Source organism: Geospiza fortis, unplaced genomic scaffold (genome assembly GCF_000277835.1).
Source record: "Geospiza fortis unplaced genomic scaffold, GeoFor_1.0 scaffold11, whole genome shotgun sequence".
Classification (NCBI taxonomy): domain Eukaryota; kingdom Metazoa; phylum Chordata; class Aves; order Passeriformes; family Thraupidae; genus Geospiza; species Geospiza fortis.
The window spans coordinates 13,966,212-13,993,617 of record NW_005054304.1 but is presented as its reverse complement, the minus strand read 5'-3'; the positions used below and the strand labels follow the sequence as shown (position 1 = coordinate 13,993,617).

The following is a 27,406-nucleotide window of genomic DNA, read 5'->3' as shown; positions in this document are numbered from 1 at the left end:
GGGCCCTTCCCGGGCTGCTGCTCCTGCGTCCCGGAGCTCCGCTGGGGCTCTGAGCCCGGAGCTGAGCCCGGCCGTGGCGCTGCGCTCCGCGCTGTCCCCGGGCGGGAAGGGACGAGCTCTAGGGAGGGCGAGCGGTCAGGTGGCGGACCAGCATTAATAAAACCCACAGCTAAACGTAACAACTCTCCTGGCGCTTCTCGGAACGTGTTACAATCCGTGGTCAAACTCCTTCGCGCTTGCCTTCCCAAGCTGTGTTTGTGTGGGAAGCAGTGGCTGCGCCGGCTCTCGGCCGGGCTGGGCGGGACGCGCCCCTGCGCTTGCCTTGCCAGAGTGCCGCGGGTTTGGGTTCCCCTGCTGCCGAGGCGGGCTGCGAAGCATTGCTGCTCGCTCCGCTCTGCTTGCTCAACTCTCACTTCTCCTGCTGATCCGCCCATCTTCAGGTCAGACGGCTTGGAGAGAAGAACCCAGGCTGATGGCTTAAATTGCTTAAGGTGGTTCTTAAGATAATGCGTGGCCTAATTGTAAACAGACAGTGTGTCTGTGGAAATACGTGGAAAATGTTGGTTGGAAAGATTATTCTAACTTGGCTAGGGAGCAGATCTAGTGATTCTTTTTTAGACATTTTACATGCAGCAGCTAAAATGAGCATTTAACTGTCATTCATCTTCAGAATTATGAAGTGGTTAATATTTAAATAGGACATATTTTCCCAGAGTTTAATCTCAGGCCTTGGGCTTTTAAGTTCACCATTAGTTTGATAGCTCTAGGACATTAAATTGAAGAGTCTTTTCAGTGATTGAAAATTTCGGCACTTAGTTAATTCAGAGAAAGAACCTGTTGCCCAGGATACCAGGGTAGTTCACAAACTTCACAAAGAATAAGGGGGGCAGGCAAACATCCGAGCGGAAACTGACAGTAAGGCTGGAGCTGGAGCTCATGAATAGCAGTTCTCCATTTCAATGAATTAATAGGTTTGCTTCTCAGAACTAAAGATTTCTTACATTCCTGGCAAATCTCCAGCAGATGGAATACAGAGGCAATTTTTTTGGCTAAGAAAATAGTTGTTTATTCACTTTTCTGATAAAAACACTCCTCTGTATCGTGATACTAGAGCTTGAGGTTTCCACTGGAGAGCCATCAAAGAACAACTTAGAAAAAAGTTGTTCTTTTGTTTGAGGAAGATGCAGACTATGCAAAGCTTATAATTTTCCAGGTAACTGTGCTGATCTTGTTCTGCTGGACTGCATATTTTCAGAGAGCAGCTCATCAAGAGAAACATGTCTGGTATTTGACAGTAACAGGGGTTGCAGGCCTCTACCACTGTCAAGGACCCAGGATTATTTTGCTGTCCATCTGCCTCCAGTTTATCAATCCAAACTTATCTCAAAGCAGAGGTCATTATAACAGTGAGTGGTGTCTCCCTATACCCTATTAATAAAGCTGCTTTTCATCCCTTTTTGAGCACTAAAGAAATTGCATCTCCTCTTGGGTCAGGTGAAGCAAGCCTCTGCTAGGGTATGGCTGAAAGCCACAATTTTTGATTATGCCCTGTGAAAAGCACTTGAAAAAAGCATTAATTGACTCCCCAGCACTTGTGTTTCTTATTACAAACACATTCTTAAGATCATTGGATAGTAGAATTTAGGCAAGTGTGTGATTGAATTGCAATCATTTACTTCCTCTCTGTCCATGTAAATATGGTGGGAAGTGGGAGATGTTAATTTTTCTAGGATTTTTCACTAGCTGGTCTGTGACGATGTCATAAATGGTTCCTCAGTGAAGCTGAGGGCAGCATGGTGCCCTCAGCTCTTAAAAATGTGTTTGGTAATGATCAAAAATCACTTACAAATGATCAGCAGCAGATGAAGTGTTAGGAGTAGAAGTACAAGTTTGGTTTAAGTGGCCATAGTGAAAATAAAAAAACAAGTTGGATAAAGAATTGTCTGTCTGCAGACTGACCCCTTGTTAAAGCTCTACTGCTGCTGTCCAGAGACAATCTGGCATTGCTTTATTTGCTGGGTTAGTGAGGCAAATTGGATAAGAATATCACCATGCTTTTCTTCATGAGATAGCTGCACTTTCCATTTCAGCTAGCTGTGTTGGAGTAGGTCTTGTGGGTGCATGAGTCTTTAGTCATCACATATAAGGTTAAATGTAAGGTAAAAGATTGCAGAAGGGAAGCTCTGAAGTTGAGTCACTTTAAAACCATCAGTGGAACTGTGTTTTAATATCTGGTTTACACAGTTGCTAAATCACAGCTCTGTTAGTTCAAGGATTCTAGAAGTGAAGAGAGGCTGTTGCTAACTAACAAGAGGAACATAAATAAAGTAAAAGTGAAGTAACAGATAATGAGCAGCTGATCTTTAATGTGCTGATGCAGTGTGAGACAGTGATGTTACTTGTTTGAAATTAGTTTAAATACCAACCAAAAAGGCAATCCAGTAGTGCTGTGTGTAGCTGAGCCAGTGTTTGCACCAAGTGCAGAGTAAGGAAGCTTTGCAGCCATTCTTGTCTGTGTGGAGTCCTGGAGTGGCAAATGTCCACTGCTGCTCCCAGCTTCTCTGTCCCAGCTTCACCTTCCTGTTTTTGCAGGGACATGCTCATGGCCTGACAGCAGAGCTGTGTTCTGGGGACACAGGGTTGGCCATCCTCTGTGCCACCTGCTCACCCTGCCAGCGTTCCAGTTTTGGCCTCCACAGCCCTTTTTCCTTACAAGATCCAAGGCTCTCAGCTAAAACACTTGTTCCTTTCAAGACAGCTGTTTATTCTGTAACCATGGCCACCGAATTTAGATGCCTTCAGACACAAGATTCTGCAGTGTGAGGGAGAGATTTCTTTTTCCTTTTCCTTCAGATTGTTTGAGACCTTTATCCCTTCAGCATCACCCCAGCTGTATACAGGCTTTTATGATTTTTCTAGTCAAGTGTATTTAATTCAATGTATTTTAGCTCTCTTTTGCCTAAATGCCTGGCATGTTGTCTGTCAACACAAATCAATATGATTGATTATTTTGTGACATTGAGTTGAATTTTTGTTTTCTTTTAACTTCCAGGTTGCAGCAGCCAGTGGTCACACTGTGGTATTAGTTGACCAGTCAGATGAAATCCTTAAAAAGTCTACAAAAGGAATTGAAGAGAGTTTGAAGAGAGTGATAAAGAAGAAGTTTGCAGATAAGCCTGAGGTTGACACCTTCTTTATTCCTCTAGGAAAACTGGGAAGAATAAAAACTGCCATATTGAAGTTATGATATTGCAGTTATGCATTATAGAGCATGTTATTATACTTGCTTAAAAAGGAAACTTTTTTCCCAGTGTGCTCAAGAACCTGGACTTTCAGTTTGTTTTTTATTTTTAATTTAGGGAGGTTGAAAGATGTGTTACCTCATTTTCTTTCCTTAATAAATTTCAGCTTTAAGCTAAAGATTTAAACCAACTTAGCAATCTTTTAAAACAGATGCTAAGTGTAAAATGGAATATAATTATTCATCGTAACTTAAAAGCAAGCAGTCTTTGAGGGCTTACCTGGGAACGCACCCAATTTGTCCAAAAGCAAATAGTAACAAAATTGTCTTAATACCTGTGTAAGGTGTCTTTTATTTTTTTTTCTCCTCCTAACACTTGGGCACAGGATTACTGCAAAGGAAATGAGAGTGCAAGTGACACGTGTCAGATGTAGAACTTTGCACTTGCATTGCTGAGTAAGTTTTGTGTACAGCCAGCCACTGTGGTGCAGTTGATGAGTCTAGCTTTGTATCCTAAGGGTTACTTGTTGCTATGCTTGCTTCTCCGAATTCCTCAGCAGATTCATTCCTTCTTTTGATACATATTAACATATACAATGTATACTGGTATTAATGATTGCCAGAAAATCATGCAGCAGAGGAAGGAAATAAAAAGGGCTTGTTTGCAGGAGTACAAAAGTGCCAGGATAAGTAGAGCATACATATATAATTATGGAGAGCCATAATCAAAAAGAAAACTGTCCACATAATACTTGCACTTTTTGTATGACATTATATTCTACCATATAGAGGTTTTTTCATTTTTACTGTGTCTCCATGTACCCTTTGCTAAAAGTCTTGCATTTCTGTTTGATTTCTGCCCTCACAAACTACGTCAACAGATTTACTAGTGAGAAAACCTTTTTCCCCACTTTTTCACTGAAACTTTAGCCACTGATTGACCAACCAGGTGATCACTCAAGACTCTTGTGCTGAAGGCTGGACTACAGCAAATGGTCTTCCTGAAAGAATGAGTTTAAAGGTCTCCTATTTGCTTCAAAACAGATTTGATTGGCTAGGAAAACTTAGTCACTGGAAAGCATCGTACCTCTACACACTTAGAATCTTCTCATTGATTTGGGAATGTGGCAGACTGCCTGCATTTTGGGGAGGTCGAAAGCACCAGAGAACAGAAGGGGATTCTCATATAAAAGTAAATCACTGTAAATAGACATTACAGCTGCTTGGAAATGTTTCAGGCTGGTGCTGAGTTCATTAAGAAGACCTTGAAAAACCTCACAACAAGCACAGATGCAGCATCAGTGGTCCACAGCACGGATTTGGTGATAGAAGCCATTGTGGAGAACCTGGAAGTTAAAAATAAACTCTTCCAGACGCTGGATAAGTTTGCTCCAGAGTATGTATATTTTTCCTGTTACATTTTGAAACTTAGACTATTTTCTGTTTTTCCACTCACAGTTAGTTCCCTGTTTTCTTAGCTGCTTTATTGAAGAATGAATTTTGCTGTCTTAGACTAGCTCCAAACTATTATGTTGATGTGGAATAGTGGTTGTGCCAGGTGCATATGTTATAAACATTCTCAGGTGTGTTGCATTGCTTCATTTGCTTGTTGCATTGCTTCATTTGTTGTTCCAGGTGTGTTTAGTCATTAGGATTGCCTATCTATTTGGCAATTTCAAATCTTAATCCAACTACAAATGCAGAACAGTAGAATTTACTTGTTCCAGTGGACATGAGTTACTATTAATGTTGTGTTCCCATACTTAAATTGGGAATTGGAATTATAAAGTATTTGCTTCCAGCACACCTGTCATAAACAAGTTTTAAGTCTCAGTCAGCTCAATAATGTCTTAAGTGAACTAACTTTACTTTGTATTACAGGAGTTAGGAAACAGCCATTGCTGGTTATTGGGTGTGATGTAAAAGGGTAAATAGTATTTTAGTAGGTACTCATTCAGTTACATGAAGTCCCTGGAAATGTCCTTGAACTATATTTGATAACTGTTGGAAGCTACTGTTGAATATTATTCAAAGCCAAAAATGCTGTTAAGGGGAGCATGCAGTCTCAGAAATTTGAGCCTTGTAATTGATGAGTCAGGATCACAAGACCTTGACTGCTTGTTGAGATTTTAGCTAGTACAGGTAAATTCGGGGGTATTGGCTAAGAGGTATCCTAGACTGTCTGATCTGTCAACTGGGCAAGCTGTGCCTTGAGTGTCATATCAAGGGAAAAAAGATTTTATCATTAGTTGACTTCAGCCTGGGGAGATTTTCAGGCTTTCTCCTCCTGTCAGTAATTAAAATTACCTGGTAATTTTGAAAACAGTAAATGATCACAAGCAGCCATGTACTGAGCACAGGGTAACTTGCCATTACCCTGACACACAAAAGTAAATAGATGCCTTCAACGTTTATGAGAGTGCCTTGTTATGGTTGTTTTGTGCCTATTTTGTGCAAACAGACCATTGGTTGGCAGAGCATTAAGGAGCAAATTGGAGTGTACTAAATGGTAAGCTATCTAAAACCAGTCAGCAAGGAAATGTGGGCATGGGCACTTGGAGCCTCACTTAAAAATATGTATGTTTGGAACACCTGAGGGTGTTTTTTGTAAGACTGAGCTGTTTGTCAGCATAGCTGCTGTAAAACATCGAATTTTACATCACAGTGTTAAAACATACTGGGGGTTGTTCAAATATGCTCCTGCCCATTGCGAAAGGGATGATTTTGCAGAGTTGGGAAAAATGGCTAAGACAAGAAGCCTTTCTTTTTAAGAGGCTATTTGGAAGCTATTATAAGCATACAGATACCTTATGTGTAAGATAAAGGAAGGTTAAGTGGATGGCAAAAAAATGGATTGCAGTGTAGAAAGTCTAGATGAACAACTGGTAAAATAGTGAAACTTAGTAGTCAAGTGTTTAAAATATTAGGTTTGGATACAAAAGGTAATTTGTAACTGTGAGAGTGTATAGAGTTGCAGATGGTGTGCTTAGTGTGGGGAAAGACAGAAACCTGTAGTGAGTGTTTTTCCATATGTTAGAAGGAAGCAGTAGGCTTTACTCATCCCACATGGCACTGTGCTGGAATGGAAAGCTCTCCCTGTCAGTGCAAGCATTCTACAGCCTTTTCTAAGACTGAATAGTTCAAAATTTATAAACCTATTGTATGGACTAACTGTTGTGTCAGCTCAGTAGGGGTGGTAGACTTGTGGTTAATTGGTAACAAAGACAGGATTTGTTTAAAGACAGCTTTGAGTCTCAGGAGGAGCTTTGCTTCTGAGGGGCTCTGAGCATTGGTGGCCCTCTGGAGTGTGGGTTACAGGGAGAGACCAGGAAAGACCAGGATGCTGTGGAGGAACAACTTGGCTTCTTTCAAATCTCAGGACTTCCCACAGGGGTGGATGATAGCAGGTAGAAATGTGAGGGACTATGTATTACAGTTGTTCTGGCAAGATGATGGATTCTGCCTGTGAAATACAAGGTGTGAAACCCTGCATTTTTCTTCTTTTGTGATATATTTCATGTCTCATGCATTTCCTCAGCTGCAACATGTACTGGTTCATCTCCCATTTTTGCACTTTGGAGACATCTTCGAGGAAAATAAATAAGTCTGGGAACTGCAAAAAACTAAAGTATTACAATAGCACAATTAACTTAATTCCTTTTCCTTTTCTTATAAAGTAACTGTAATTCCTCTGAAAGTGGATCTAAACATGTAGAGGATGGGAAAGCTATTCTTTTATTGAGAGAAATTGTATTTGTGAGTGGGGAGCAAATTTCTCGTAACTGTTCAAATCAAATATAATAAGCCAGGAGCATTTGGCAATGCCAGAGTGCCCTGGAAACTCAGAGTATTCCCCATCTGGGTAACTGTCCAGGTGAAATGGTGCTGTTTCTTGGGTGCCATTAGTCTGAGAACATACTGGTTTATGTTCTCAGAGCAAAAATTTATGTTCTTGGAGCTTTGCAAAACGTGGAAGGCGGAATTGTATATTCTATGCCTCTCAGTATTAAACTCACCATATTTGGTATTTATTACTGTGTTATCATCTTTGGAGCAGAGTAAAGCATTGCTACCCATTCTTCAGTTCTGTTTTCCTTTTCTAGAATGGAGTTAATCTTTCATTTCCATTTTGAAAAAGGTCAGGCTAGGATTTTTGTAGACACTGCAGCACTTTTCCAAACAGGGTCATAACAAATATGGCAAAAGAACTTTTGCGTATCCACTTTAAGAACTTTTCTGCATTTGATTTCTGTTTTTTTTTTTCTGGAATGTAGGAAATGCCCATCAATATTCCTTGGTCTAGTATTTGCCTTTAGATGTGGAAAGTCAGCTTGGACCTGGCCAGTGTTTTTCAGCTGTTCACTGTGTTCGAATTAATGTGTTATAAAACCATTAAAAAAAGAAGTATTATTCAGTGTTTGCTGTGTAAAGCAGCTGGACTGTAAGAGTCGGATTTATTGGAAATATTTATTAACGTTTCTCTTGTGTTGGGCTCTGCTTTTGATGTCTTTTCCTGAGCCACTAGATGGCACCAAGAGAAAGCACTCTGCTGCTGGAAAGCCATTTCTATGGCTTTACTAGTACTGTCTTCCCAAAGCCTCCCAACTGCTGTCACCTGAATCGGGGATTGTGTCATTCTAAGTCATAGAGGCATGAAAATTCTATTCTAAACTCAATGAAACCAATTGGTTGGTCAGAGAAGAAAGTGTAACTAAATGCACTTATTCACAGTGCAAATCCTATGCTTTTCTTTTTTTCCAAGGCTTTCTATTGTGTGAGGCTACAGAAGAAGAACTGAGGTAAAATCTCTTAAGTGAACTCAGATATAAACCTAGCAGTTATATTTCACAAATCAATGTGCTTCTTTTTTATATGAGTATTTTAGTTTTTACATACAGTGGCAGATTTTCATTGAGACTAAGTGACACTTTTGTATGCACTGACCTTACAAGGTCAAAACTATGAAATGCAGAATGCTCCTTTTAGTACCTCACCTCAGAACAGTATAAGGCCACTTTATGGTGGAGAGGTAATAAAAGAATATTTGTAAGAAGAATAAGCAGGAATTTTCAGGATTTTTTACTTCCTTCACTTCCTTCCTTTTACTTTTTTACTTCCTTCACTAACAAAAAAGAAAACATAATGAAAAATTGAAAACAAAGTGGGTGTTTTTGTCTTGAAATGTTTTCTTTAATGTCACTATAAAATGTCACCATGACTTGGACTTAATTTTTCTGAAAGCTGTGTTGTAAAGCTTAGTTACATCTTAGTACAATGTAAGCAAAATATCCACATAGATAAACATTTGCTGAGTCCAGTAGGATAACTTTTTGAAGGGATAGTAGGATGCAACCCAAAATGAAGGTAGGTTTTAATCTCTAATTTAGTTTCTGATTTTCTGATTTGAAGAAAAAGCAATTTCTCTATCTTTGTGGTGTGATAGCAGGGCTGTTGCGGTTTTCAGATATTTCTGGGGAGAAAAACCCAAACAAGCAAAAAACTCAAACCATTATAAATTGCAGTTAGTAAATCTGGTTTATGTCTGGAAAAGGATTTCATATAGATCTTAAAATTCTTGGCATTTTGTGTATCCTTTGCAGTGTCCTATGCATGGCAGGTCTTAAATTTTCTCTATTTTTTTCTCCATCAAATCTTTGCTCTGGTGGTAGGTTTGCTCATCATGTCTATCATTGATTATTTTAAAACAAAGTAGACTGCAAAATTTCTGTAAGACTCCAAAGTGCATTTTTGACATGGCATATGATTGAGTTTCAATAAATGTGTAAATGTTTTTAACAACAAATAAAAATACCCTTAAGGTTTCCAGGATTGCTGAAGGAATTACCTAGAATGGATCTGGGGAGTGAAATAAAATATTTTAATTGCACAGTCCTTTTTTCTAGCCTCTAATAAAAGCATTCAATATAATTCCTCAGGAATCAGAAAGTCGCACAGTCTTTGTAGTGGTTATTTAATCATTGCTGTGCTTAGACCTCAGCAAAAGGACCATGATAAACTGCAGGGATATTTCTGAGAATTCTTGCATGGTTAGCCAATGGATGTCTATTTATGTTTAGTGCCTCAGTCTCCTGCTGTCCTTTATGCAATCTATATATTTCTTATTCCCAGGCATACAATATTTGCCAGCAACACTTCATCCTTGCAAATCACAAAGATGGCAAATGCAACCACCAGGCAGGACAGATTTGGTGGTCTCCATTTCTTCAATCCTGTGCCTATGATGAAGCTCGTGGAGGTGAGTGTCCTATAAGCATGCCTTGCAGAGGCTGCTCTCATCATGTTCCATCAGCTACAGCTGCAGCCCAGCAGTGCAATTGTCAGCAGTGGGATTTCAGTTAGATTGACAGAGCAGATCTCAGTTTGCAGCTGCTCTGGTATGGAATTTGCTACCTCTAATGATTAGAGGGTCCTGCATTCTCTGTTGAGGGGCAGGTTTAACAGACAGAGGTTACTCGTTCAGTCTCAAGGCTCCTGAGTTCTCCACTGAACTGCCAACAGAGGTGCTGTTTATAGCCATCATTTCAAGCAGGGAGGCTTATTCATAAGAATTGCTGATACCAGTGTAGAAATAAATAGAAAATGTCAGGAGATGAAATCTTATTGTTTTGTCACTTTTGAAACAGTCAGTCATGTTTATTTCAATATTTCCAGCGCTACAGGCTGGGGAAGAGGGGCTGGAAATCTGACCAGAGGAAAAGGATCTGGGAGTGCTGCCTGATAGCTGCTGAACATGAGCCAATGGGTGCCAAGGCGGCCAATGCCATCCTGCCTTGTGTCAAAAATAGTGTGGCCAGCAAGACCAGGGCAGTGACAGCCCCTCTGTACTTGGCACTGGTGAGGCCACACCTCGAATGCTGTGTCCAGTTCTGGGCCTTTCACTACGAGAAAGACATTGGAGTGCTGGAGCGTGTCCAGAGAAAGGAAACAGAGCTGGTGAAGAGTCCAGAGAGTAACTCACATGAGGAGCTGATGAGGGGAGCTGGGGTTGTTTAGCTTGTGAAAAAGGGGCTTGAGAAAAAGAGGAGAAACCTTATCACACCCTAAAATTACCTGAGAGAGGGTTGTAGAGAGGTGGAGTAGCTGCTAGAACTTGTTCTATCAGGAGCTATGGCTGTTTAAATGGGTCTCTAGGGTGATGTCTTTGTGTTTCCCAAGCCAAGAGACTATGTAGCTTTTAGAATTATTTTGATACATTATAATCTCTTAGATGTGCTTTCAAAGAATGGTTCCTTTTACCCTCCTTCCATAGCAGCTGAGTGGGAAAATGTCTTAAAGGAACACAACATTGCAAAATGCTGTGTCTATGTGTAAAATAGTGTTCTGTGTCTGTTACATATTTATACATTCAAGCTGGTTTTCTGCAAAACATATTGTGAATTTCTGGAAGAGTGTTCTGGATTACATTGCTGCAATGGGGAAATAGGAGAGATTCTGCTCATAAATATGCTTATGCCCTCTCTACCTTCCCTGTACCCAGGTCATCAAGACTCCAATGACCAGCCAAAAGACTTTTGAATCACTTGTGGATTTCAGTAAAGCAGTAGGAAAGAGTCCTGTCAGTTGTAAGGTGAGTACGTTTTGACAGTATACTGTTCAGAGGGTCTGTCCTAGTAGACTGTTAATTTTAAAGTGGTAGGTTTTAGTAGATGTATGAGCACTTCAAAAATTTCTAGACTGCTTCTTGTCCAGTTTGTCTTCATAATTAAAAACAATTTGACAAAGAAAACACCCACATTTACCACAAGTTCTTCAAAGTCCAGTGACCCTAGACATCTTGTCTTGAGCAGTGAAACAAACAGGTATCAGAGCTTACTATTATGGAATCTTTTTTTCAAGTCCTGCAGAAGTATAGACTGGAGAGCTTAAGCAGGAGCTCATCTTTAGCCATGTTAGAGACAAAACTGCTGCCTCTTGTACTGTGAGGCAGTTGGCTGAATCCTCCACAGTGTGTGCTCACTGCAAGTTTTTCTTAAGACTGCAGTAACTAGGCACACGTTAATCTTAATTTCTTCTTAGCTTTGGTTTGTTTTCTCTAGAGAAACACCCTACTTTGGAAGCTCACTTTTTCTGAATCCATTAAGCTGTGGTCTGGATAGCTTTATGCAAGCTACTGCTTTGGGTTTCACAGCCCCCAGGAGACAGTTGATAATAAAAAGAAGGGCCTGCAGTCCAGTAGTTACTGGATTAATTAATTCAGCTGCTGGATGCTGGACTCTAATTCTAGCTATGTTCTCTAAATTCTGGCTAAATTGTTCTGTGGCCTTAGTTGACTTTTCTCTTTTCTCCTGTTTCTGTCACAGTTTAGTACCATGCAATGTGCAGAATATAGAAAGAATTGTTATAAATTAGCTTGGATAGAGAATAATTCATGCCTGAACTTTTTTTTTTTTAAATTCTTGCTTATAGAAGAAATATTGCTTGGGATTCTCTGGATTAAATACTGAGATAAAGTGGAATGAATAATAAATATCTGAAACAGTAGTAATACACAAAATAATATTATATTTGCAGAACTCTTTCTCTTGTGTTTGATTGATTGATTGTGCTTTTGATTGATGCTTGTGCAAAAGAAGTTTTGTATTCATTTGTTACCTTCTGACAGCATGTCTCTTATCTTTTCATTGTCAGTGTTGATGTTTGCTGCCAAAGCTATCCTAACTTTCAAAAGTATGGCTCACCAGTGAGCAGTGGGGGAGAAGCAGACTATTTAGTCAGGAGTGCTTCTGGTAGTGGACACACACAAAAATAACCTTCTAGGGAAGAACAGCTTTTCTCCTAACTTCAGAAAATTGTATCATTAGACTCTTGATAAAGAAAAGACTAGCCGTATTAAATTGTTTTAAGATTGATTGCTTTGGCTTGTAGTAGTCTTATTATTCTCAGTCATGATGACTGTTTATATGCCATTCCTTGTTTGAATTTCTCAATGCTTTATGCTATAATACTGAGCAGAAAAAATGAGATGAAAAATACAGATCAGAAAGTATCTTAAGTAATGATACAATAAGTGTCTTCATCCACTTGTTTTATTTGTCACATAGCATTGAGTGTAGTTCTGGTAAAGAATGTTTACTTAGAATCTCTTTTTTATTTTTCATAGGACACTCCAGGGTTTATTGTAAACCGTCTCCTGGTGCCGTATATGATGGAAGCTGTTCGTCTTTTTGAGAGAGGTACTTGGTGGGATATTCATTTCAAGGGATGTTGACATGTAACTAAATGTTACATTGCTTCAGGAAAGCCATGGGATTCCCTCAAAATTTTCAGACATTAAAGGCTGGAAATGAATAGAGAATGTTAAATTTAAGCCAGCATGTGTAGCTGGAAAGGCCTTGCCTTCACTTTGAAATGTCAGCTTATGCAGAGTTGGAAGGTACTTGTGTGTGAAACTCCTGGTGGTGGAAAATGTTTCTGGCTTGGAGGTGACAAGGGGAGTGTAGAACCATTGTAAAAACATCCACTGCCACGTATTCAGGAGCTTTCCTCTCTCTGTCCCAGGAGACATTGATAAAAGTGATTGAAAGTCCCTTAATGGGACCATTAGTAAAGTTCTCCTGAGTTCACTCATATGGGGCTTGTGAAATAAACCACCAGTTTTGAGGTAAGTGGTGTAATAGTGTCACATTGTGGTACTGGCACTGAAGTGATTTCAGCTCAGCTACTGCCACATAAAACTTTCTGTTCCCCTTCTGTGTTGATTTTTAGACATACGTTCTTCAGGAACTCCTGTCTCACTGCTGTTCTCTTATGTTAATATGTAGGTGAAAATAATTATGAATCCCCAAAGAACCACTGAATTTTTCAAAGCATTGAAGCTTGTTTTGAAAAGAAGCCAATAATGAATGTAGTGGATAAAGATGAAATTACAGACTATAATTGCTTTTATTTCAAGTTCTTTGCTCATAGCTCTGTGCGACTAAGAATGTCATTTGAAGCATTTTGTTTTTGAAATCACTGCCTTTTTACAGATGAAAGCACTCCATTTTCAGGATTCCACCAAGTATGCTTTAAATATTAAAAATCTCTTAAAGCACATGGAAGGGATGGTTTGATTTCTAAAAAAAAATATAAAACAACACTACTTGTTTATCCATCAACAGATGTACCTAATTACATCTCAAAGGGAGAAAAGAGCAAATTTAGTGACTTGAAAGGCAAAGGCATGAATGTGAGGGGGCATTATTCTTTTAGAACAAGTCACGGTTTTGAATAAAGTGTATGGGTGATTCAGTGTGTTTAAAAGAGGTGCCTTTGTTAAGTGACATGTATCATTGTGCATATTTCAGGAAACAACAGAACTTTTAATTAAATGCAGAAGAAAACAGTTACTGAGTTTGTATGTTAAAACTGAGTGCTTTTGCCTAAGCAAAACAATATTTCGATTTAATCTTTATTCTTTTTGTATCTTCTCCCACAGTGTGATATTTACAAAATTTCTAAAGTTCATTTGTGACTTTTTAACTTTAATGAAATTGATTTAAAAAGCTAGTTGATGTCTTGGGCAGGTTGATGACTGTCTTTTAATTCATATATTCGAGTGAATCAAGTTAAATTTCTATCAAATCCTTTGTGTTTATTCTCAGAATAGACACTTGAGCCCGACTGTCATCTACATTAAATGAAATTGTGTCTCTTTCTTGGTAACCCCAAGCACTGGAATGTCATTTTATTGGGCTAGTCCTTGTGTTTTTATTTGTACAAAATCTCATTCTGTTAAATATGCACTTTTGCATAAGCAATATATCTTTATTGTATTATATATGTAGTATATTAACAATGACTTAAATGGGCCATATTGTAAATATTAATGTATAGTGGGTCTGTACTGCTCTGCCCTTAGTGGAAAAACTAAAAAGCAGTCAGCTGAGTTTCTATGGAAGTCTACTTTATACTGGGAGAGACTAGAATGAACTAGGAATATAGCCCTTGTTTGCCCTTTTACTGCTTTTTATTGTGCTGTAATTAAATTGTCAGGTGGCCAAGTCCCAAATTGGACAAAGTGGGACAAATCTGTTGAGAGAACAAGTCTGTATACCTGCATCAGCTGCAAATGAGCTGTGAGTTTAGCTGTGTTTGAATTTGGGGAACTGAAATTATGCTAGAATTAGGTAAGACTACTCTCCACAGCTTCTCAGAAATAAAATGTGGCTTAAAAAAAACATTGTCAGCTTTAAAGACTAAAAGGAGGTATATATAAATTATTAGTTCATACAGAACTGTCACTGAAGTTGTTACCTTTACAAGAGATTTTGTAAATTTATTTCTAGGGTTCTCTGATCTTAGGCTTATAAATTGCACAGGCTGTGTCTGCCAAGCTGCTGGACACCATGCATGCCTGAGCGCATTGAGCATGGAGGTTACTTAACAAGGACCTCTGGGGTTTGTATAACTTCATCCTTTTTGTAACATCTGCAGAGAAAGTGCACTGCCTTTGTCAAAATATGAGTTAGAGGTATGCAGTAGAGGTGCATCTGCTTTGATGACAGTCTAAAATATGTATTCCTAGCTAAAGAATGAGGTTGAAGTTAACTGTGACAATGTGGCAGTGCAGGATTTGTATTTTTATAGCTCAAAATGAAGTAGAAGTAACAAATTTCTGATAATTTTGATTATTTCTTTTTAAATAATTTTGGAATTTATTAATTCATCTGCACCTGCGGAGTCATTTCAGGTCTCTCTTATCTGCCATCTCTGATTCCAACAGATATCCTCTGGTGATAGGTGCTGTAGCTAAGCATGTTACTCAGATGCTCCTGCCCCCCTCTCCATGCCGGCCTTACCCATCAGCTGGATGTCACTTGTGTTCTGGCAGCTGTAGTGTAAGGGTAGCTCTGTCTTGTGCTTCGTTCAAAAGATGCTGCTGATCTCGTGAAGCTGAAATTGAGTTATTTCCTTACTTCCCCTGTTCTGCTGTCTCTAAAGAAGGTCTTGTTTCTTCATAGTGCCCAGTTCTTCCTTTAATCGTTCTGATAGGGTCGGCATGGTAGCTGTGGCTCCATCAGCAGTGCAGTGCTCTGTATTGAAATGCAAGAGGAAACCAGGAAAATAGAAAGCAGGCCTGCAGGGCTTGTTTTTTTTTTTTTTTTTTCCTTGTGAGAGGTTCAGCTTTATGCTTCAGCATGTGTATGCTGACTCCAGTTTTTGTGGCTGTGAAACATGCAGAGATTTCTGTGAAGAGCTGCACCAGGGTGAAATAACACCCTGTTAATTATTTATAAGTGGTGCCAAGGAGATGTGGAATCTTCTCTGTTCATCAAACTGTCAATCTTTTCTCTAGGAGATGCATCAAAGGAAGATATTGATGTTGCTATGAAGCTTGGGGCTGGCTATCCCATGGGTCCATTTGAACTGCTGGACTATGTTGGGTTGGATACCAGTAAATACATTATAGATGGTACTGCATGCTTTTCTTTTGCTTTTCCACTTTCTAGCTAAATTGTAGATGTTTTAATGCAAATGTGACTCTTAATTATTTAAACAATGTTTATGGTATAGCCTTTGAACTGTTGAGGAGAAAGGAGTTAGGATTCAGCTCAGAATGCTGTGTGAGTACAGCATTTGTACTGCGTGCCTGTACCCTTTGTACTTGGGGACAGAACAGTGGTGGCTTTGCTGACTTCATCAAGTCTATTGGAAAATAGTAATGATATTAACATTAATGGTGCTTTATATGACTTAAAAGAATCAGTGGGAAGGGTGACATGTACTGGAGGTGAGGAATTCTGTGAAAATCAACAAATGTTGAGACTCCTATCCTTTTTCTACCAGCCATATTTTCATTCTTAATTAATAGGAAACCCAGCAAATATCTCAAAAAATGTAAGTGAACCATCTCCCTGTCACCTCAGTTAATAAGTGGGTGAATGTCAATACAGTAACAAAACCATACATAATTGGTGATGGCTTGTTGATGGTTGTTGTGTTCTTTTGAGTGAGCAGCTTAAACATTCTCTGAGGCAGAATGTCATTTTGATGATGGCATTTTCAGTGGAACCTCTTTTGCTCTTAGTCAGTACTGTGGAGTAGTGTTATTATTCTAAGTCACCATGTGTTTCACAGGTAGAAATTCAACTTGGAATTTCTTTGCACTTGAATTTCTTTTCAGCAGAGCCTTTATTTTATTTCCTTGTACTTAACTATGTTTCAAAAGTTCTCCTTAATTGTTTTAAAAAATCCTCAATTGTGGAGATTATAAGGTGTTCAGAGTACACAGAGCTGGAAGACTAATTCTTAGATTAGTGCATAATCATCAGTACTGATCTGGGCTTTCTGAAGCTGTACTGCAGGGTCTCAGAGAGCCTAGAATAAGTTCCAGTCCTCCTTCAGTTTTCTGACCTTCAAATATTTTTCTAAGGAGATGAGGATCTCTGTTATCTTTGCATATAAACAGAACTGTTACTAATTCATCCACTTCCCTTCCTTTCCAGGGTGGCATTCATTAGAGCCCAACAATCCTCTTTTTGCACCCAGCCCACTCCTGAATAAACTGGTAGAAGAAAAGAAGCTGGGTAAAAAGACTGGAGAAGGATTTTACAAATACAAATGAACTCCAGACCTGAAGAGGTGTTAAGCTATCTGTATATGCTATTCAGCATTGCCATAATACAGATGTTTAAACCTTCCCAAGGGTGGCACAAGCTGCATTTAGAACATAACTCACTTGTGAACTGAGTGATTGCGCTAGTTAACTATGGTCAAAGCTTGATTTGGTAGATTGTTTTTTTTCTTGTAATTCCAAAAAATCTTTCAATGTACAGTGCCTTCATGAAATGTTGATTTTTCTCAGGTGCAGTACAGAATGACAAGTGAATTTATGTATTTGAAACTTTATTATATTGATGGGGAAAATCCTAAAAATAACCTCATTTTCTTAAAAATAAAACTTTCAACAATTTTGTATTGGGTGTGAGGGCTTGCAGTTGTGTCTTGAATGGAGCCCACAGGGTGGCAGTCTCTTCCCACACTGACAAATGCAGCCTGGAAAGTCAGTGGGTTGTTTTGTTAGGATTTTTCTTAAGTGCACTGCTAATCTGTAGATGTAAATTACAGTGCCTTGAACAATAATGTTTTGAAGGACATATTTGAAAACAAATAAAAAAACACCACAAAGGCAGGCTGCTCTCCAAACAGAAAGTTCCCAATAAAACATTTAAAAGCAGAGGTCATGATTTGCATTGGGATTTTCTGTCATTTTCAATTAGTGATTGAGGGCCTACTTTTGCTAGATGCTGTAGAAACATAATGAAGATTTCTAGGGGATTTCTGGTCTCAGGGGCATAAGCTAGGGTGCTGGTGAAAGCTTCTGAATGTTTGCTAGAGTCCTGTAAATTGGCTCTATTTAAAGTGTCATTTTTACACCATACACTACTACTGCAGTTGAGTACCTTCAGGATTGCAGTTGGGAGTTTGTGCTATGTAAACAAATAAGTGTGTCTGGCTGTGTGAGGCACTTTCTCTTTTGCAACTTCATTTCCTTGGGGCTTAGCAGAGCTGAATTTGTCCATGGTGGGAGTGCATCAAATCCTGTCTTTTCTCCAAGTATTGCAGAGCACTTGGGCATGAGGATTGGTGTTTCAGTTCAACTCAATAGTAGTGTTCATTTACTTTCTGTACTTAGTGCTTATATACATATTTTTAGTTACAGAAATTATGAATAATTATTTAATGTCAAGTTGCCTCTTCCTTTCTTCTCCATCATCTAATTCAGATTGCATATATAGAAACTGAGTGCTCACAGAGGTTAGTTTCCTGGACATGATCATATAAGAAATCTCTAAATAGATATTAAAATTCTTGGTTTATTGGATCCTGGTCCTTAATTACATATCATCTAATTTTGAGCCACTTGCCTTGAAAGAAAATGGTTAAAGGAAAGAAATAGTGCTATAAACAGTCTCTTTTCTTTACTAGTATGTTGTTAAACTGACTTGGTTTTACTGGAATCCAGTCCACTTCTTATATATGAAGTCTGTTTCACTGAAGGTTTTTAATGCTTGTAGCTCAGTTTAGTGACTTTTAAATACTGCAGGGTGAAGATAGCTTCAGTACTACTGTTTTCAGTAGTAATTAAAAATAGGAATATGTATGATTCTTGTGTCTTAAAAATGCTATTTGTTTTTTACAAAAAACATTTAGGTAGAAGTAATTTGCTACTGGTCCCTTTACTTGGATGATGATCTTTAATTTGGAAAGGGGAAGGTTAATGGCAAGACCTAGGTTATTTAATGTTAAATGTGCAAAATATTTTTCACTAGTAAATGTGATATTTTGGAAAAATAAACTTTCTCTAAAACAGTTTTCCTTTCAGGAGCTCTAACAGGTACAGTATGTGTATATGTAATAAATAGAGGCATTTTTGAGTTGGACTTGCTATTTGAGAAGAGACTTTTTTTCTGTAGCAGAATAGGCCCTGTGGAGGTACTTTAATGGTGGGTGGGGATAGTTTATTTTATCAGCATGTGAAGTGCTGGGCCAGGATGAGTAGAGATGAGGTAAAAAAAAACTTCAAATGCTCCCTCTTAAATGTAGATCAGAATGCAGAATGATAATTGAATGACTGTAGTCATTTGAACAAGGTAAGCCTTTTCTTTTGCTCCTCACTGGGGAGGCATGGAGAATGTAGAAGTCCTTTTGAGAGGGGAAAATGGGGAAATTAGCCAGAAGTAGGATATTAATTAGTCATTCCTGAATTTTCCAAAAATTTCTACAGCTTTGATAGTTTAAAGATTTCTAGAGAGCTTAAAGAATGAATATGTAATGAAATAAAGGAGTTGTCTGTTGTCACCTTTTCCTCAGTAAAGATTATTTCCCATCCCTTGCTGTGGCTGTGACTTGAAGCAGAGGTACCTGAGCCACCTTCCACTGCACACAGTGTGGATGAAGGGGAATCTCCTGCTGGTCAGTACCTCAGACTAGCATGTGTTACATTAGACCTGCTCTCACCATTCAGCTCTCCTTGAATTTTTATTAATAGTGGAAAAGAGATTGTGGAAAAAAATGAGAGATAGAAGAAAAAGGAGGGAAGGGTATTTGCTTTCCCTCACTGCCTACTTTTAAAGCCTTTAGTCTTTATTATCCTTTCTGTCAGCAGGCCTCACAGATTTAGAGCATTTGCCCCACTTTGGTCAAAGCTTTGGGATGTACGCTTGGCACAGCTCGAGGGCAGCTTGACAGCCAGCAGCTGAGGAGTCGGACGTGAGCCCAGTGGCTGCAGCTGGGAAGATGCTCCAGATTCAGCATCTGGGTCATTTCAGCTGCCAAATGTGCTCCATCTGTGGTCAACCTAGCTGCTGACACGGCAGGGGAGAAAACAGGAGCACAGCAAATTTTAAACAGGGACTTGAAAGCAGAATCTTTATTGGGCAGAGGAGGGTGCTCTGCAGGAGTGGCTTATGGAGAATAAAGTGCAAGAGGTGGCAGTAAAGTTTGATCTGGAAAGGAATTAAGTGTGTAGAATTTATTGACTCAGCAACTGCATAAAATAACTTGGAAAGGTATCTTTTTTCTTTCATAGATGAAGTGTATTTGTCACCCAAGCCATCTGACCCGAGGGTTTTGAGGTGACAATGCAAATATCCTTCAAAAACCAATTAACAGAAGTTAACTCCAGCATCTAGCATGGGCTCTTCAGAGTCATGAGATGCAGTACTACCAGCCATGCACTTCAGCAGTGAATCAGGTCTCTGAAAAGCAAGGTAGTGGCTTCTGAATGAGATTCCATTGTGGTTTGGGTTTGTTTTCTTAGTGCCGTATTTGGTGGCTTGTTCTGTGGATGGGGCTCTTACACATCTCCAGGTATCTGTGAAACTTTTGAGGTTCATCAACCAATCTCTTCTGGAGACCCACTTATAGTTATAAATTAGTGAATGTTATCAGGGTGAAGAAGCAAGAAAGAAGATATTTGCTGTATAAAATGAAGTGTAGTGAGATACAATTGTCTTGTTAAATCTGTATCTGTTACTAGAATGAGAAAGGCATCTGAAAAATAATTGTTTTGTTTGCCTGCCCAAAAGGTGATTTTGATGTGAAAAGGTCTTGCGTGTTCCAGACTTTGTGCCAGGCTTTGGTCAGTAAATTCTGTAAGTGAGTTAGGTGTAAGCTAATGCCATGCAGTGTATTCCTGTAGCCAGATGTGGTGCTAGGAAGTCGGAGGTAGTAGCAGACATTCTCTGTAGTTCATTGCATGCTTGTTATTGCATCTAGAGAAAGCCCCTTTACAGTACCAAGTGACTTTAAAGATGTGGGCAAACTACACACAGCTTCTGTAGTTTGTAGAGACCAGCTTTTCCTAAGAATTTACTGCTGACAGTTTTGGAGCTATTTTTTTCGAGAGAGGCACCTGTAGCTGTGGTGCTACGTTCTTTTCTAACTAGTACCACAGCAGTGATCCACATCTCAGTATTTTTATTCACTACAGTTTGTGACCATGTGAGCAATTATAAAACTGACCTGAATAATGCCTTTTCCTTGTGCTTTTTGGAAGAGCTGAGACCAGTAACAACAGCAGATGCTGTGATTCTTTTGAGAGCTATATCTTTTCATGTTACGTGTTTCTTCAGTAGCTTTTTCTGTTATTCACTGCCAGAGGGATGTGCTTCCACTGAATTCTGTTAGAGAAGGGTTAAGTAGAGCCACAATCTGGTAACTGTAAAGATGATTTGTAGAATGATCTGCCTTGAGCTTTATGATCTTCTCAATAGTTCACATCAAAACTGAAATTACTCTTTATATACCATTTACTATGCAATGCTTGTTCATTTATAAATGCAATGCTATGCAGAGTCTTAATTTAAATGTATGAGATCACAGAACAGTCTGTGATGATGTCAGGTGTTACTGATAATATATTAGATTTAGGTTTGTATGCCCATGGAGCAACTTTGCACTTGTTTAATTCACTCTTCTCTTTGATTCCCCTAGAGGCTTTCTATTTGGTTTTCCATAAATTGAAAATAACTCATGGCAATGCATTCTTTGCAGAGAAACCAGCACCATAAAGCTCTAATGCTGGCTGGAAGTTCTGGTTGCTTCTGGGGCAGGAATAATACAAAACATCAAACCTAGTTATTAAAAGAGCCATTTCTTTTGTCATGTGGTGGCACAAGGCATCACAGTGAGGCGTGAGGCCAAGCTTTGTTTCCAGCCTGGGGTCAGAGGCTGCAAGTTGGCCACAGCACAGGAGGATATTTTAGCACAAGGCTTTTGCTTGGCGGGCACTAAGGAACTTGTCGCTTACTTTGGCTGTCCCATGCTGCCAGATAACAGGATTTTTTCCTAGCCTGTTGTTTGCTGCTGCTTTGCTTTGTGCATCTCTGTCCTGCCTGGTAACAGCTTCTTCTATTCTGGTCCATTTCTTTCTGCCAGCAACCACTTCTGGGTGGTTTTCTGTAAATGGAGAAACCCTTACAGTATTCGCTAGTTAAAGAATGCAAGTTTTTTGTCATTAGTAACTTAAACCCCCCATTTGGAGTCTTGGCTTCAGCAACAAAAATGTTGTGGATTAACCACTTTCACCAGCAAGAGGCTTTCTGATGAGCTGTGGGAAGAAGTGTATGCTTGGTGGTAGGTCTACAGTAAACAGCTGGAATTTGCATGTGGTGAATTAGCACCAAATAAAACCCCAATTTTTTTCCTTAATTATCTTAGCATACTCAAATGGACCTATTAAACATTTGTGCAATAGGAATTGGTAAAACCACACATTTACAGTAAGTGGATCTTGGTTGGGCTCAGGCTGACATTTCTCTGCTCTGTTGGTGGCAGGACCTATGTAAGTAATTTATAATCCAAGGAAGGGACCACTCTGATCCCTGACTCCTTGGCATGCAGTGGTGCCCTGACTTGAATTGGAGCACTGCAGTCATTGGAAGAAAGCCCTTGCTTCAACTCAGAATCTTCACCTACTTTACATTAACTTTGTTTGAGACCTGCTGCTTTGACTCCTACACAGCCACAAGCATAAGCAGGTGTAAGATACACTGCATCTGTATTTCACAGGCTCTTCAGTTGTTAGTTTTCTCTAAAGGGGTTGTAAAAGGTAAACTGTTTCTGACAACTGCTTTATTTCTCTGAATATGTCAAGAGGGCTAATGGGTTCCTTACAGCTGATGTTGCAATTCTTTTTTCATTGCAATTTAGGGTGAAATTTCTAAAAGCCTTTTATTTCAGTTGGAAGCCTAGTGATGTTTTCCAGAATGCCTAAACAGATGAGGCATCTAGCTTCCTATGATTTCTTCTCAGCACTGAAATCCCTCTCAGAACTTTAAAAAAGTATTTATTGAAGAGCCTGATTTTGGGGGCTCTAGTTTACTTTTAAATCTTGAACCTAATTTCCAAAATAATGGGGAATATTAGAAAAGAGCTAGCATGGACTTTGATGGCAAGTTCTCCCACCTCCTTTCAGTTCTTGAGACAATATGAAAGAAAACAGCAACTTTCATACTTTTCTTCCTCTGTTTCCTCTTTGTCTACTTTCTCGAACACAATTCCTTGCAGGAACAAAATTCTGCTCTTGCTAATTAGTAACTTCAGACAGTAGCAATCAGAACTATGCTTCTGAGGGCTGGAAAAAAGTACTGCCTCCTGATTTCTTCACCCTCCTTTCACTTCCTTTTGAGTCAGAGGGTTATCCCATCTGCTTATGGATGGATTTCTGAGTGCTTCTGTGACATCAGTGTCAGGCAGTGAGCAGTGGACACGCCAGTAATGTTTTAAGTGCTTTAAGAGACATCTGTGAGTCCTTTGAGGAGGAGCATGGGTGAAATAGAGTGCAGGGAAGTAGTTTATTGAGAGGGAGCTGATTTGAATGAGGCTGTGGATTCTCAAACCAGTCAGGGTGCTTTTAGGAACATGGCAGCATGTGTGATGTGTGAGATTGAGAATGGCCATTTAAATAGCTTAAAGTAAGAGACAGAAGAGATACTTGCAGAATTCAACTAATTTAGTACTAGAGATATGAGGGTTTTAAAATGATATTTTTTTCTTTTAATAGCAGAGAATATGGGGGAACAGGGAGAAGATGCTATGAATTTCACATAAGTAGTTTTCCTGATACCATTTTTAATTGCTTTAAATAAAAACATTACTTAAAACTGAGGAAGAAGTCTTTCTCTTTCTTAGGGACTTAGCATTTTATTTTTGGCAAAGACCGAAAGCTATTGTTGCCTAAGCTGACGCTTAACTGGCAAATCTATGAACTGAAGCCAGTATTGTTACTTGGATCTAAATTTGTAAGGACATTTGGTTGTCATAGATCAAAAGATGAACATATAGTTTACCTCAAAGACAGAGTCATATTCAAAATACTATTTGCACTTGTTTACAGCTGAAATCATTGCTTAGCCTACTGACATGTGATGTTTGAAGTAGAGGTGGAAGGGGAGAATAATGGCAAACAATGATGAGTATGTCAAATGATTGTACAATTGGCACTATCTTTACCCACAGACTCATTGCTTTTTAGCAAAGACCAGAGCTTTTCTACAGTGGTGGACATTTCTAACACTACAAGGAGGAAAGTTGCTAGTGAAAACTATGACTTGGAAAAATTGCTTTTATTGTGTTTTTAGGGAATGAACTGTTTCAGCGAGAGATAAGACTGGGCTTAGCTATTGCTGATATCAGTTTGACTCAGAATTTTGTGTCATTCATATTATGAGAATAGTGCTAATCCACAGGCACATAGCTCAACTTGCAACAGATATATTAAAATTGGGAAATCAATCTAAAATGAGTGCCATATTCTCTACCTTCTGCAGGCAAGGAGGTGGCTTTGGAGAACTTGCTGGGGAATGGAGAGAGAAGTAACAAAGTTTGATATTTGGCAGCTGGAAATCCAGTATGTGTTTAGAGGATTTTAGATACCCTTGACTAGAAGTGATTTCAAGATTTGAGTTAGCAAGAACATCCTTCAACCCCAACTCCTCTATGCTGTGAAGAATGTGGCAGACTTTTCTATCCTGGTTAGGAGTTGTCTTCTGCTTTATTTAATTAAGTATTGGCCACAATGTCTAAAATAAACTGTATGAAATTTGGTAAAGGGACAGGTGAGAAAGTCCTGCCTAGTCTTCATTGTTCAGTTGAGAGTGATACGTGGTTGGAAGTGGTGTTTGCACTTTTCCATTTCATCTTTTCTGTGAGCTGCTGCTTCTATTTTGTTACACCCTCAGCCTAAGCATGGGTCTCTCCACACTTCCCTGGGGTCATGGCAGTGTAAATGCTACAGTAGCAGTAGCGCCCAATAGAAAATAGTTCAGGTGAAACTCTTAAATCCTGGCCCACCAGCTTTCTCTGTGCTTTGTTTTTTTCTGTTCTTGTCTGGGTTTCCTTGCCATTGCCTCTGAGCTAACTCCTGCCCAAAAATGGCAAAGGGTTAAGATAGTGAGACAACTGCTGGAGTAAGGTGATCTGAAGAATTCTTTGAATTTTGGTTGATAAATACAGTATATTCCGTATTTATATAATTGTGTGGTAGCTGTTATGATAACTGTACCTGTAGTGTAGCTATATGCATCTCATTTAAAATATCTCTTAATTCTTCTGTCTGTGGTTTACATGAGTTACATATAATTGTATCTGATCCTCACAACATACCTGGGAGCTGAGGAAGTACCAACCATCCTTGAAATGTGCTGGTGGAACACATATGCAGGAAAATTCTTCCTTTGCTTGCCTAGAAAATAGTCTTTCTCCCCTTTCTTCCTTCAAATTGTATTTATTTCCAAACTGGACAGAATGAAAACACTATTCAAATTGTATTTATTTCCAAACTGGACCGAATGAAAACACTGCGTAAGTGTTAGACCTGTGCTAGATTTAAGTCAGTTTTTTTTAGGTTCATAGGAAATCCAGCATTAGGTCATTGGAAAGGGGGGACTGCTTCTGAGTGGGCAAGAGCAGTTAGCAGAGCTGTTCCATCAGCAGGGATCTCCTTCTGCCAGTGAGGGCAGGGCAAGAACAGAGGAGTCAGTCAAACACAGGAGAGAAGGGGGAGGAGGGAAGAGACCTAGAGTAGAAGTAAAATCAAATGGACTAGAGGAAGAAGGGAATAAATCACTTGAATATTGAGAAATGGCTTGCAATTTCACTTCAGTATGTAATTTCAGTAAATTCACACTTACTAAACAATTAAATATTAGTACCAGTATAGGCAGAATTAGACTGCTCAGTGATTAACTAAGCGCTGTGAGTGGTTTGATTTCTGGGTCATGCAGTTATACCAGTCCCACTCAAAGGGAAAATCTGACCACACGTGAAATCTGCCTTATAAAATTTGAATTTTCAAACAGTGGCTAAAACCATTCATGGTTAAATTTGTTAAGGGTTATTAGAAGAGGATGTTTTGATTGTGAATTCTTTCAGGTTATTGTCATAAAAAGTTGAGTACAGTTTGAAGCTATCAGGTCTTTACAGGAAAAAAGCAGTGGCTATTCTGTCACACGATTTGTTTGCAAATAGGATTACTACCTATTAATTTAGCATTAATAGACTGTAGAATGAAAGAAATTGTTGCTGCTGATTTTAATCATGACAAAATTAAACATTTCACAGAGAAGACTAAAAAGGAAACATTTCAGGGTAGCAAAAGCAATTACTAGAATGTGAGACTCTTGTCCATCTTGGGCTTTTTTCAGTCAAGGGATGTAGTCACTGCCATGTTGTGCTGTGTGCTGTCTCGTCTTTTGTTACCCAGCACTTTGCTTTCACAGGCAGGTGCCAAGAAGAACTAATCCTTCTCTAGCATTCTGCTTTGTCAAGATCTGAGTCCTTGTTTCTGTGCCTTTTTCTCTGTCTTAAAAGACAGAGATGTCCTAACTCAGCCAAATAGATATTCTGTAGGACTTTTCTAGCCACTTTTCTTAGCTGTAGGAAATTTGTACAAATTCAAAGTATGGCCTGTCCAAATAACTCTTCTGACCATCATTAAGTTTTAGAGTATGTTATTTTTCTTATTCTGCTGAAGATTTTATTATGTCAGTTACCTTTTCTCAGCACAGTGAACAGACCACTTCTTGGGTGAGTTGCTCTTCTAGTATGAAGCAGAAATTCTTCTCCTAGCTCTGTTGGTTTATGCTGATTTTCCATAGCTGGCAGGTTAATGAACCTGTTGCTTATTTGCATTTGTTGGGTTTCTGGAAGGTGGGATGGGTGAGTTTATCAAAATGTGGTTTGTAGAACAGTGTTCACAAGAAGAAAAACGTGGTTTTCTAAGGTTCCCAGACCAGGTATGCAGTGACTGTTATCTCAGCCAAGCAGACATCTGTGATTCACTGAAGGCATGGTTGTTGCAGGAGGAGTGTCCAAAGAGAAGCCATCATTTTAAATCCATGGCCTGAAGGTATGACTGTTTATCTAGGAGGATGGGGAGCAGTATTTCAGTCCTTATTTTGACCTGGCCAAAAACTGGTGATTAAGAGGTTCATTTCCCCTATTTCTGGCACATATATTCCTTTTCCTGGGCAGATACCCATTTGCTTGCTTGGCTTTCTAAACCTGAGCTTCATTATCTATGAGGAAACTCAAAGGGTAAATTCATACATTAATCCAGAGTTTCTCTTCCTGATGTGTTGTGGAGAAATGAATGTGTTTGGGCATACTTTCTAGGTTTTTGGTTTCATCTTGGAATGTGTTTATAGCCAACCATTTTTCCTGTTACAGCTTCTCCTTTTGCCTTCCTTTTTAGCCCAGTAGTTTTTCACTGACCTGACTTAGGAGAAAGGTATTCATAGCTGACAGACTTCTGGCTATTTATGGACTTACTTATTTCCCCTCTACTGTTCTACTTTGTATTAGGTCCTTGTTCTGATGGAGAGGCTTCCCTTGCATGTTAGTTCCCTTGCAAATGAAGGGAAAAACCTGCAGCTGCCTTATGGGAGAGGTTACAGGGCATTTCTTAAGTCTCAGTAGTGTCCTTCATTTTCTGCCAGTCTTGCTTTAGCCTGATTAGCTGCCATGTAGATGAGAGCAGGAGGGCACCAGGAAACACAATGGTTGCTTCAAAGCCTTGTGCACTGCAGTAGTTTCAAAGGAGTGCAGACAAATGCTGTGGATTCTGCTGTCCTAGAGCCTGGAGCAAGGATTGGGTCCTTAAGGTCCTACATTTTCTGCAAATGGACCCAGCCATCAAACTAAGAGACTGCCTTTTCT

General features: G+C 39.2%; 1 protein-coding gene across 1 annotated transcript; it reads left to right on the top strand.

Annotated features, from left to right (window-relative positions):
* Positions 1 to 506: 506 nt before the first annotated feature.
* On the top strand, positions 507 to 18,627 carry HADH (hydroxyacyl-CoA dehydrogenase). The gene is made up of 8 exons (XM_031066493.1): positions 507 to 563; positions 3,053 to 3,181; positions 4,480 to 4,637; positions 9,371 to 9,497; positions 10,740 to 10,829; positions 12,363 to 12,435; positions 15,540 to 15,656; positions 16,690 to 18,627. Exons 1-8 carry the CDS (start codon positions 507 to 509, stop codon positions 16,806 to 16,808), a joined length of 870 nt encoding a protein of 289 aa, XP_030922353.1. The 3' UTR covers positions 16,809 to 18,627.
* The last annotated feature ends 8,779 nt before the right edge of the window (positions 18,628 to 27,406 follow it).